This window comes from Serinus canaria, chromosome 2 (assembly GCF_022539315.1).
Source record: "Serinus canaria isolate serCan28SL12 chromosome 2, serCan2020, whole genome shotgun sequence".
Classification (NCBI taxonomy): Eukaryota; Metazoa; Chordata; class Aves; order Passeriformes; family Fringillidae; genus Serinus; species Serinus canaria.
This window is the reverse complement of record NC_066315.1, coordinates 26,107,284-26,119,654: the sequence shown is the minus strand read 5'-3', so window position 1 is coordinate 26,119,654 and position 12,371 is coordinate 26,107,284. Positions and strand designations below refer to the sequence as shown.

The 12,371-nt window shown below is 51.2% G+C and overlaps 2 protein-coding genes across 2 annotated transcripts in view; one reads left to right on the top strand and one right to left on the bottom strand.

The window, feature by feature from the left end:
• Positions 1-10,260, bottom strand: part of NXPH1 (neurexophilin 1) — a 138,204-nt gene extending 127,944 nt beyond the window's left edge. Inside the window, exon 1 of the mRNA XM_018909458.3 lies at positions 10,062-10,260. Within this exon, the coding sequence (XP_018765003.1) occupies positions 10,062-10,115 (54 nt within the window). The 5' untranslated portion in view covers positions 10,116-10,260. The remainder of the gene's footprint in view (positions 1-10,061) is intronic.
• LOC127059248 (collagen alpha-1(II) chain-like) lies at positions 10,250-12,128 on the top strand. Its single transcript, XM_050970994.1, has 4 exons — positions 10,250-10,265; positions 10,398-10,670; positions 10,790-11,311; positions 11,947-12,128. Exons 1-4 carry the CDS (start codon positions 10,250-10,252, stop codon positions 12,126-12,128), a joined length of 993 nt encoding a protein of 330 aa, XP_050826951.1.
• The last annotated feature ends 243 nt before the right edge of the window (positions 12,129-12,371 follow it).

Sequence of the window (12,371 nt, the reverse complement as noted above, 5' to 3'; positions counted from 1 at the left end):
AGTGACCACTCCCAGATGTGATTCCACTGAAGGTATTAGTGCACTTCCCTCTGCTTGCAACACGTACTACACTGCCATGCTACAAGCAAGTCAGCTAAAGCAAATGTGATGGTTTGTGGAAGAAGGAAGAAGAAACAAGCAGGAATCTAAAATGTGGACATTGCCAAGTAATATCCATTGGAGATGAAGGCAGCAGGATAGACCCTGTCTTTTTAAATGGTGAAGGTTTTCACGTACTATTTATTATGCACATCTCTTATGTCACATTTCTGTAGTCTCTCTTATCTTCCTGATCCTTAGAGATCTGTTCACTCAGCAATTGTCCTCCACAGAGCTACAGTATTATTACTATGTTTTACCTACCAATATTTCTTACAAAATCTTCTCAAGGTGCAAAGCATTCCCCTCATAAATATTAAGAAAAATCTCTATATGTAACACAGAGTAGTTGCAGTAAGTGACAGCAGAAATTAGTCTAAATTAGAGTCAAATTACAAACTAACATTCTTATTTTAAGCACACCAATATTTTACAACGCTGTTATTGACAGTGCAATAACCATGAGGACACAGTTTTATCACTATTCCTATTTTAAGTCTGTCTCTTCTTTTGCAAGACCTCAAATGCTATGCATGAGAATATAAATATAAAAAGCAGTCCATTAATTTTATATAAGCAGTTTTATATACCTGAAGGCCTCTGACAACATTTCTTGACAAAATAGCCTAGCAGAAGGAGTTTTTCTAAAGTTCAATCAAGAATAACTTATAAAAATGACTCTGCAGATAAATATTATGGTACAGGTGGTCTGAACTACCCATAACAGAAATTCCATTAGCTAAAATTTTTTAAGAGCTGGCAATTACACTTTCAATTCAAAGTGGTATCTGAATAGTGACAAGCAATTCTCAGAAACAGAAATGGTCTACTTAATCTTCAACATAAGCAGAATCTGTCCTCCTCACACAAGTAAACAAACCATTGATTTACATGGAATCCTCTCTTGTATTACACTGCAGGATCAGGGCATAGGATCTGCTGCAGGGGAGTCTTTGTTTGTCCATAGTGTTTTCAATACGCAGCCAGAATGTTTCTCCTTTTCTATTTTTACTTTTAGTCAGTGTCTCACATGCACAGCTAAAACAAGTGCAGGAAATATTGTGCTGGCTGAAAGTTAACTCACACATAATGCAAGGCTGACATAGGGCATGGGAAGGGGAAAGAGAATCATAAAACACTGGTCACTAATCATTGGTAATGCTACTCCCGTTATTTCAAAACATGTTCCAACTAGGAAGGTAAGAAGCACCTTTTAATTTTCAGCTGAGGATACTGTACTGATTAGATTTAAGTGACTCTCTACTTTTATTTCCAAATAAGTAAATATAGTTCCAATGTCTCATATATTACTGTAATTATATATATATATATATATATATATATATATATATACACATAATAATTTAATTACATGTTTTTCCAAAAACTGAGGTTATTAGATCACTTCTTTCCTACTATTATTTTGGCTGTCAGCTCTAAACAAGCTTCTAGACATCTCCTAAAACAAGTCTGCTGCACAGATGTCACCAAATTTTAAGTAAAAATGCAAAGAAATAACATAGAAATATTTGACTTATCAGTTTTCAAAAGCCCATCAAAAAAAGAGCATTCACAAGTGCTCTTGTGCACACAATAACCAGGTTACCCATACAAAGAAACAACCAGGATCTTTGTTCTTTTGGTTTTTTGTGTCAAAACTGGGTTAGAATATGAAATTTGAGGAAAAGAGGGCACTAATATCATAATCATTTGTTAGACCTAATTTCTCCCCCTTCAACAGCCTACATATTTGGAAAGAGTAGATCATCTTTGCATGCACGGGTAAGCCTGTCATCAAAGTGATCAAACAGATTAACAGGAGAGGTGATAGATAACCCACAGGACACTGGCAAAACTAACTTGTGAAGGGACAGGACAGAGACCAACTAGGGGATAGAATTTTTTTTGAGCAGATACAGGGGCAAGGAAGAAAATATTGCTAAATCTCCCCTCAGAGAGGAAAAGACAAGGCAGCAGGAGAGATGATGCAGTGTGCAAGGCAGATGAACATCCCTGAGACATTTGTCACCGGCTGGACGGTGAGACATTGACATTAATGAGGGTGGCATTTGGAAGATAAAAGCAGTATTTCTGCAGCAGACAATGCAGTTGTGAGACACCATGCACAGGGATATGGTGTAATCAAAAGGGACTGGAGAATGTTCACATCCAGCAAAAGCATCACAATCACTACTGGTATTCATGGGAGAATATGGATCAGGAATAAATGGCTTATGGTTTCATCTGCAAGGCTGGTGGAGATTGTGGGTTATTTTACCTCTCAGCCAGGTCAATTCCCATCACATTCCTTTATTGAAGGACTCTTCATCAGTCATTCACTTACACCTGCCTTGCCAAAAGTCACTGTTTCATTGACAAGTGCTTTTGAGGCAGTAGAGCTCTAGAGGATAGCTCTGTTGATAGTAAGTGGGATTTACAGGGGTGGAGGCAGTTGCCTGTGATTATCTCCTCGTGAAAGCAAGTGGAGGGCTGGGAGATACCCTGAGCACTGTCTGCCAGGACACAAGCAATCAATTGAAGGCAGCAAAATCTGGCTGCTCCTCCAGAGCAGGTGCCTCAGAGTGACACTACCCCCAAAAATGACATCATCTGTGTCTGAGAGGCACTCCTGCCCCGACCCATAGAATTAAAAAAGTCGTTGTTAATTAATAACTCCCTGTTCTCCTGTCTCGGTGTCAGCCATGTCTCAGACCTCATTTTTTACTGCAGTGCTTTTGGATACCTCTGGTGTCTCTCCAAAAGGAGAGGATGCCATGGTCCTGGGATGAAATGAAACAAACCTGAGCATCTCAGAACAGCTTTCCTATCCCCAGATTCATTCTACCACCCCTGCTCCACTGCATACTCATGTATTGTCCCTCTAACCAGCTCTTCCTCAGAAAACAAAGCTACCATTTCGCCACTGAGCGAAAGACAGTCAGCAGCAACAGTAAACAATTACATCCATCTGCTGGTCCACCCCTCTCCTTCTTCCTTCAGGAAAACTGGCACAGAGCGCCAAGCCCCAAGTCCAGAGCGTGATGAGGATGAGGTCTAAGCAGCAGCAGCCCAAAACCTTGAGTAGCCCGCGACGGGGCGCCTGTGAGCCAGTGGCCGGCCTTGCCGGCCGGGGCTGGGGCCGGCCCGGGCGCTCTCCAGGGTGCTGCCCCGGCCCGGGCGCTCTCCAGGGTGCTGCCCTGGCCCGGGCGCTCTCCAGGGTGCTGCCCCGGCCCGGGAGCTCTCCAGGGTGCTGCCCCGGCCCGGGAGCTCTCCAGGGTGCTGCCCCGGCCCGGGAGCTCTCCAGGGTGCTGCCCCGGCCCGGGAGCTCTCCAGGGTGCTGCTCCGGCCAGGGAGCTCTCCAGGGCGCTGCTCCGGCCCGGCTCTCTTCAGGGTTCTGCCGCACGGCGCTGCCGGCCCGGAGAGGGGGCAGTGCCAGCCCCGGCCCGCTGCCCAGCGGGACACTCAGCGTCCGCCCTCTCTCGGCCCCACTGCCAGAGCTTGCCCGCTCTCCCTGCAGCACCTGCACTCGCCATCCGCAGCTCGAAACACCCAACATCTCTGATAGAGGGGGGAAAAACACACTTTTTAAAACAAACAAACAAACAAATAAATAAATAGCACATAGACTAATCATACTCTGAAGAAAGTTTCAGACGTGGATCCAGCAACGAAAGGGAAATAGGAAGCCAGACTAACCCGATATGTGCTAAGGACAAGCTCTTTCTGCTTCCTCATTAATGCTTCATGCAAGGAGTGCTGCCCCACATGTGAAAGGAACCATGTCCCCATCCTACTGTAGAGTTTTGAGAGCCTCCCTGTTGTCCTTCAATACCGTCTCTCTGCTTTGATACAAAAAAAAATTGAAAGAGTATGGCAAAGCCATAGAAGAAATCTGACTGAATCAATCACAGTCAAGCCCAGCAAGACGGATTATGGGAAAAGAAGCTGTATTCTTAAATAACGACCGGCGTCACAGTAGTTAAAATAGACCAGAAAAGCCTCTCGAAAAGTCAATTCTTATGTAGATGAGGTGACAAGAGAGATTTTCTCTCCCTTCGAGGGCTCACTGAATTCCTAATTTGCCCCTAGAAGCCCTAGAGGAATGAGAAAGAAAGGGTGGGAATATTGGGACAGCTAGTTTTAACAAATATTACCGTGATCTGGATTGTTGCCTAGAAATGCACTGAAAATTAGGGGATCCAGTGCCATTGTCTCAGCCGAGCTATTTGTCTTGACCTTCGGCTTTGTCCATCCAGGCTGAACAAACTTCCTGCAATGAACGTAGCCCCACTGTCTGCCAGCCACACAACTTTGATCTCTGGGTCATAGAAAGGGAAAGAGGATGAGAGGCAGTTTCCCCTCTGAAAAAAGAAAAAGGGCACTGGCAGAAGTTTATACAACAGCCTAAAAAACGTAGTGTTAAACAATAAACTGGGAAATGTACTGTCCTGTTAAACAGAGAGCAGTTTGCACAGCATTGAGAACTCGCCAATATATATCATATCAATAAAAAGGAGCTCTTCGAAAGCTTGCATAGTAATTGAGATTGGAGATCTTTTTTGATATGGGTTGGCATTTCCTCATATCAATCTGACAGAGCCAACTCAGGAAATTGCTGGTAATATTCATCTGGGGAGCACTTTCATTAAACGTAATTCATTCGACTTTCACAATAAATTGAGTGACATCCTTACAGCAGAACCTTTTTATCCTTGATGAAGTGCTTGCCAGCCTTTGGTTTTCCATTTTATTGTCACATTCCTTAAAGCAGAATCGTCAACATGTCAATCTGCTGCATGAAAAAATGCTAAAGCTGTATTTACAAAGCACCCAGGAGGTGGTTTAATGCTGACTTACAAGAAGAGCGAGCTGGGTGTTAAACTATCTGCTAAATCACATTAAAACTTCACCCAAATCCAGTCGGGAGAACAGAAGCCAATCCTAGGGAGGCTAGGATGGCTCACACATTCATTTTATCCAAGTGCTGGCTATTCCGAGCAATTGGTTTCTTAACCTGCTTCACCGCACTTTCCAAGACGATTAGGAAATGGATTTTTTGTTAATTAAAATGGCGGTTTAGAGATGCAGGGAAATATTAAAGAGGTTAAAATGGATACCTCTAGGTATCGTACCGACTTGGAAGATTTGGCTAGTTGAAGAGAGGCAGGGATATTGGATTACATTCAGGTACCTCCCCAGAAGGTGAAATCTATTCCAGATTGCTTTCTCCAAGTATATACTAAATTAAAATAGTGTGTACTAAACATCAGGAAAAAGAAAGTTCAGGTCAGGGAAACCCCTTCTAAAACTAGCACAGGTCTCTGGTGGTTAGAAAGCAAGGAAGCCTGGAAAAGAATACACTATCCTCATCTTGGGAAAAAAAAAAAAAAAGAAGAAGAATCAAAGAGCGCAGATAAGTTTGTTTCACCTACATGAGGTCGGGGTCCCGTTGTTATTCCCGTGTCTTACCTTCCGAAAGGGTAATTTTTTTCCCCTTACACCACGGCTGCAGCGTCTCTCAAACTCGTTTAGAAAGAGGGAACAGGAGCTTCTCAAGGCTACGTAAACTCCCCCCGCACAAAAAGCCACTACTGTCCCTGCTGCCCAAGCGCTCTCCCCCGCCCTCCCTGCCTTCGACGTCAATTTGAAAATAGAAAGAAATCGCTTATTTGGGAGGAAAAAAGCAATACCCGAATGCATTCACCACCAAATGCCTCTGAGAAAAGACTGTGGGTGGTGATTACGATAGGACAATGCCTCCTGTCTCTTTTGTTTTCTGCCTATAGAGGTGTGGGTTTGTTTGCTGGGCTTTTTTTTCCTTCAGTGACAAAGTAGGACACAATCAGCAACAATCTTGAAAAAGAAGGAAGAAAAAAAATCAACTTATCTTCGCCGGCACGTGATATTTCCTCACGTTCACCACAGCTTTCATTAACCGGTGTGAAATGACCGCAAACAGCGAGACACGCAGCGAAATTAAATGTACACAAACTCTGGAGCCGCTAACCCCCTGTTTACCCCCTCAGCAAATACTCTACCAAGTGTGCCATCGCCGAGGACAATTTTAAACCTCTGTTATTCACAACAATTTTGCAGGGAAGCTCCTCTCGGCTGTCAGAAGGCCTCCAAGCTACAGTGACGGTGTGAAACAGACCTTAAAATCCCAGCCCGGCACGGGGGGAAGGTTAGCGGGCTGTTTCCAAAGCACCTCTGCCAAGGTGCCCCGTGAGCCCCGCAGTTCTACTCCTCTGGCAAAGCGCAGCGCAGGAAAGCTCCCCCCGCGAAACCGCCTTCGCCGCGGGGTGCAAACCCACCCCTCCTTTTGCTCTTGCCCTGCTTAAGTTCTGCACAGAGTTGAAGCACTCTGTTACCGAGCTCCGGTGCGTATCCTAATTAAACCCACCGGCGAATAAACACTTTGCTGGAAGACGACAAGCCGGGCGGGGGATGAAGTGGGGGAGGGATCCTTACCCTAGCAGCATGCCACGCTAAATTCCCACTGATTTTAGTTCCGGACCCGCTGCTCCGGTGTAGGAGCACCTAAGTAATGTGGCGAAGTCTCTTCGAGCCGGGATGATCCCGGTAAAAGAGGTGCCCACTCCGTGCTTGTGCGGTGCGGGAAGGTCTCCCCAGAGCGGGCGGGAGCCGACCTGTGACCGTGACGGGGTGAAATCCCGCCGGGAGCGAGCCCTTCGCCCGCCGCGGCCGGGGCTGCGCGGGGCCCGGGAGCGCCGGGACGGGACCGGACAGGGCGAGCGCCGGGAGCTGCCGGCCACAGCCCGCCGGGGCCCGCCGCACGGAGCGGCTCGGCAGCTGCAGGCACGAAAACAACCTGCCTCCTCCTTCGAGGGCTTGCCTGACCTGTCCCTCTGAGAAATAATACTCAGGATCCTTGCCGTCCTTCCTAACAGCCCACGCGTTCTGTGTCCACTTCTACAGCTTGCTGGTTGCACAAAGGGGGGAAAAATATAAGGAAGAAATGAAAAGAAACAGCCTGGCCTTATATTGTCCTGTGGTGTCGGACTGGAAGTTCACCGGCAGCTAGGCAGGAGGTACAATGAGAAGGTTTCCCTTAAAGGAATGGTGTAAAATCCCAGCGTCCTTATAATCAGAACTCAATTCTATGAGAGTCTGCGATCTCCGGATGTTATTTTGGGTTTTTTTTCTTTATTCTTTACGTTCTTCCTCACTGACGATTCTGAGCTCAGCACAGCGCTGTTAGTTAAGGAAACATCATCCATTAGAATCAGACTAAGATGCTTTTGAAAGAACAGCAGTGATGTGGAGTGTCGTGGACCTAGTATAAGGTGTTTGAATACCTTCTGCAGCTTTCTAAAAGTAGAGAGAGAAAACAAGAGCAAGACTTGAAAGGTTAACTCCTAATTCTGCCAAATAAGTACTAAGTTACCTATTTAGGCCAAAGGAAATGCACTACCATTGCAAATCAAATATAACATTTTCAATACACTGCACAGCTCAAAACAAGGAGAAAATGAATGCACCTCACAATGCACAACTAATATTCTGTTCAATAAACATAATATGGTGAATCATCTCTACCCCAGCAAAAGTCCTACTCATTCAGATCGGCCACGATCTCTATACATTTCAGGCAATAAGGCTGAATAGCATATGGCCCTATTAAAAGGGGAAGAAAAACAAAAGCACTTTTTTTTTTCCTTAAGATTTCTTACAAAGAAGTTTAACGGGGGTGGGGGAAAAAAGAATTAAAAAAAAAAAAAAAGAAAAAGAGCAGCGGTTTGCTGAGTGAAGAGAAATTACAAGGCAGACAGCATCTGTAAATGAGTGACTTCAAGGCAGCCCAGCCTCACTGCAGCTGTTCACTCTCCATGAACACCCCCTAATTCAGGCAAAGGGGAAACAGGCTATTTTCCCTCTCACCTATATTATTAACCCCTTTCAAAAAGGTTTTTTTTAACAAACTCGATAGGAAGCTGTTTGTGCTGCCATTTCATTTACCCTTCCTAACAGTTTAAACATTGAAAATATAATTCCCAATTGAAACTGCTTTTGTCCACGCGGAGCGCCGTGCCCATATGGGTAGGCACAACAAAGTGCTGCACCTTGCTGCTTTGTGGCGCCCCAGTAAAGCTTTAATCAAAACTTCATGCTTCGGTGCTAATAAACTGTTTGTTATCATGCGATGGCCTAATGCAAACTTTCAGAGTCACTCCCGAAACACAGAGAATAGGGGGAGATTGGCATAAACGTGGAAGTATCGAATTAGAAAGAAGAATCGTTCTAGGGAAATCCTTTGGAACCTCCCCGAGTGTTTTGGCAGAAGACACAGACCAACTGAAGGGCTCATTCCCTCCCCCTAGCTTGTCTTTTATTCCCTAGATTTTTTTTCTGTATCATATTTCGCATTGTTTCGAGGGAAACTTGAAAATCGTCTCCTTCACTCTGCAATGCCAAGTCCTCAGGAAAAAAAAAAGTATTCAGGTAATGAAGTCTGTAACTAAACGGTAATTGAATCAGCATAATTTGCACACTGAATGGTTTTCAAATGCTCCCAGTTTACAATTAAAGGAGAATTAATGCGCTTGTTGTTCAGACTGCAGCGCATTAGAATAAATCCAGCACTGTTGTTGTAATGAGTCGAGAGCAGTTTAACTGCCAGCAAACACATTTAAAATTTAACACGACGTATCGATCTCGCTCCGGCTTTTTGATGGATTATTTGCCACGCATTTTTCTCCCCATTTCCCCCCACCCCTCCACCCCCCACCCCAGCTATAAAATTCGCAGGGAGGAGAGACGCCCGCGGCAGACGTGGCACCGCCCGGCGAGGGCAGGACCCCCGATGTTGGAGCCACGTCGGGCGGGCACGGGAAGGACCGGGAGGTGCCGGACCGGGCCGGGATTGGGCCGGGCCGGGCCGGGCGCGGCGGGGGCTGCGCGGGCGCGGTTGGAGCGCGCGCGGCCCCGCCTGCGCCTCGCGCCCCGCCCGCGCCGGGCCCGCGCCCCATTGGCTGCCCCGCGCGGGGCCGCGCGCGCTGCCCCGCAGCGCCCCCGGGCGGCGCGGCCGCCACAGCGCAGGGAGCGGCGGCGCGGGCAGCGCCCGGAGCCCGGGGAGCCCGGGGAGCCCGGGGAGCCAGGGAGCCGGAGCCGGAGCCAGAGAGCCGGAGCCGGGCCGTCGCCGTCACCACCCCCAGCACCGGCGCCGGTGTGCTTCTCTCGGCAACGCTCCTGGAAAAAGGTCTTTTCCCTCCCCCGTAGCCACGGGGATGAGCTGCCGCCAAGCGTTTGCCTGCTTAACGCATCACAAGCGAGAGAGGATGCGGACTGCAAAGGGGCAGTCTGCCTGGTTTTTGTTCCTTGCAATCGTAGCGGGAATAAAGTGTGTGTGTGTGTGTGAAAGGAGATAACGCCGATGTTTTCTCGTGTTCCCGCGGTAATCTTAAAGGAGAATTGCTACGAAAGTCAATGACACTTCTCGCGGAAAATACCAGCTGTGCTCGCCGCCGAGTGCCCGCCCGCCTGTGCTGCACCGCCCGTAGTGGCACACCGCCCGTAGTGGCACACCGCGGGGGTTCCCTTCCGGAGGGGCTCCCACCCTCAGGAGGGAGCAGAGGGCAGGAAGTTGCCTCCATCCCACAACCTGGCCAGGCGCCCCCGCGGCCGTGCTCTGGTGCCCGCGCAGACACCCAGAGACCGGTCCGGGAGGCAGCACCGGGGGACGCGGCCCAGGAGACCCCAACCCTGCTCTGGCCCAGCGGAGCACCCCTTCCCCGCGGAGAAGTTACAGGTCTGCGCCCCCACTCCTAGCGCCCCGCCGAGATTTCCCGGCCGGGATCCGCACCGCCCTGGGAGGACGGGGCAGGGGTGGCTGCGGGGTGCACGTAGTTGCCGTGAGTTTGCTCGTTCTCCTCCAGGCTGGCTCCCTCCTCCCCGACGAGCTTCCCCATGCTCGGCCCGTGAGAGAGGCCGGGGACACTCACCAGGTAGAGAGTGGGCTGCAGCAGAAGGACCGCGTACCAGTACACAGCCTGCATCCTCGCCGCTCAAACTTCCCCCGCGCTGCTTTCGCTGCCTCTTTGTTTCTTCCAGAACATAGATCCACCTGACATCACTTTACAGAATAAGCAGAGCTCTCACCAGCCTAGACAAAAACGAAATTATAGATCCCATGACCACAAGACAAGGTTAGGCTCAGCACAAGGGGGGAAGAGAGGTGTATAGGGAAAGGGGGGGCGCGGGGGAGCGGCGGCGGAGAGAAAGAGGAGATGAGGTGTGTGAATGGGGGTGGGCGAAACAAAAAAACGATTAAAATCGAGTTAATCCATCGTCAAAGCAAAGTGATCGCACGGTCCGAGGTGGCGGCAGACCGCCTATAGGCAGCGCTCCCCGGCGCTCAGTCCTTTTACTGGGCGGGCGAGCCCGTGGTGTAGGCTGGGACGGCCCGGGGGTGCCACTGCCAGTCCTGCCTGTCTGCGTGCCCTCGGCGGGGACTGGGCGACAGCCGCCCGCCGGTTGGCTGCGGAGCCCCGGCAGCGAGCTAGGGAGCGGAGCGGCGCCGGAGCGGGGAGAAGACGACAGCAGATGCTGGGGTCGTGGCTCCGGATGCTTCTGGGCGCTTAAAGCCGAGGCAGAGAGCTTTGCCTTCGGGACGCCCGAGCAGGATCTGCTTACCCCTGCAAGCGCCCACCTCCCTCTGCCGCTCCCAAAGGCGCGCCGTGCCTTGCCCCGGGCCGGGACCGCGCCCCGGGGCCCCCCGACGGGCGAGGACCCCCACTCCCGGCCCCAGCCCTTCTCCGCCCCCGCGGCCCGCTGACAGCCCCGCCGCTGCGGGGGGGCCGCGCTGGGGATACGTACGGCGTGGGGGATCCGACGGCGGACGGGGCTCCGCGGGACGCTCCATGGGCGAGCCTAGAGGGGCTGAGTGCCGCGGCGCAGCCCGCCACCCCTGCGCATCTCCTCGCCGCGCTCCGCGCCGAGGTGTCCCGCGGCCGCTGTGCATCCAGCGCAGGCACTGTCAGGGCGGCGGGGCGGCTGGCAGGCTCTCCCCCCCTTGCCTACCCTTCTCCGCACACGGCCGCCCTCTGGATCCGCCGAGCAGGACACTTACGGGAGGAGGGAGCTGCCCGGGCTGCCCGCTCGCCTTCGGCTGGGGGCGCGGGCAGGAGCGGCGGCACCGGCGCTCCGGGGCGTCCAGAGCGATTTGTCTCTATTAAAAATGACTTATTGGCGAGTGAGCGGCGAGCGCCTGCTATTTAACTTCAGATAAAATCTATCTGCAAAGACCTTGGCCGATCATCTTAAAATAAAGCGCTGGAGCCGAGCACTGTCCGAGGCTCACTGCTTGGGGAAAGAGAAAGAGCAGCGGAGGGGGGAGGAGGGGGGGGCTTGCTTGGCGAGGGGGGAAGGGAGGAGGGAGGAAGGGGAGTTTAGCGGCGTCCCATCCTCTCCTCTGAACGGGGTGATGAATTAGAGCCCTCCCCGGGCGGTGCGAGCTGCCTTGCGCTGCCCGCCCTGCCCACCCTGCCCGCGCTGCTGTCTGCCGTGTGCCCTGCCCTGTCCCTGCTGCCTGCCCTGTCCCTGCTGCCTGCCGTGTCCCTGCTGCCTGCCGTGTGTCCTGCCCTGTCCCTGCTGCCTGCCCTGTCCCTGCTGCCTGCCGTGTGTTCTGCCCAGCCCGTGCTGCCTGTCCTATCCGCCCTGCTGCCTGCCTCTGCCAGGGAGCTGGCGCTGCCCTCCCTGCCCTCCCTGCTGCCCGCACTGCTGCCTGGGCACAGCCCTTTCCCTCTCCGCCTGCCCGCGGGAGTCGGCAGTCTGCCTTAAAGGAGCATGGCAGAGCATCTTCTTCTTCTTTCCTTCCTTTCATTTTAGTTTTTCCATCTCCCTCTGCGGTGTCCCGTGCATCGACAGTACTGCTCCGCCTGGGAAGTCAGCGCGCGCCCGCCAGCCAGGCACGGAGGTGGCAGGATCGCGGAGCCCAGATGGGTGACGGCTGCGGGAGCCGGACTCCAGGATGGAAGGGTTGCTTCTCCCACGCTAGCAGGAACCTGTAGCTGGACAGCCCCTCGGAGTGAAGCTGGAAAGCTCACCCCTGTCGGGTGCTGTGGCTTATCCTGCCAACTGTCATACAAATGGAAAGGTCTCACCGACCTGTTTTTGCTTCTACTTAGCAGAGAATCCTATGGATGTTTTTCATGCACTCTTCTATCCCCTAAACGATATTATTACTAGTGTGACATTGGGACAGGGTGAAGGGGACGATAACAGCAGCACAGAGCAGCCTTACCAGATGCCCA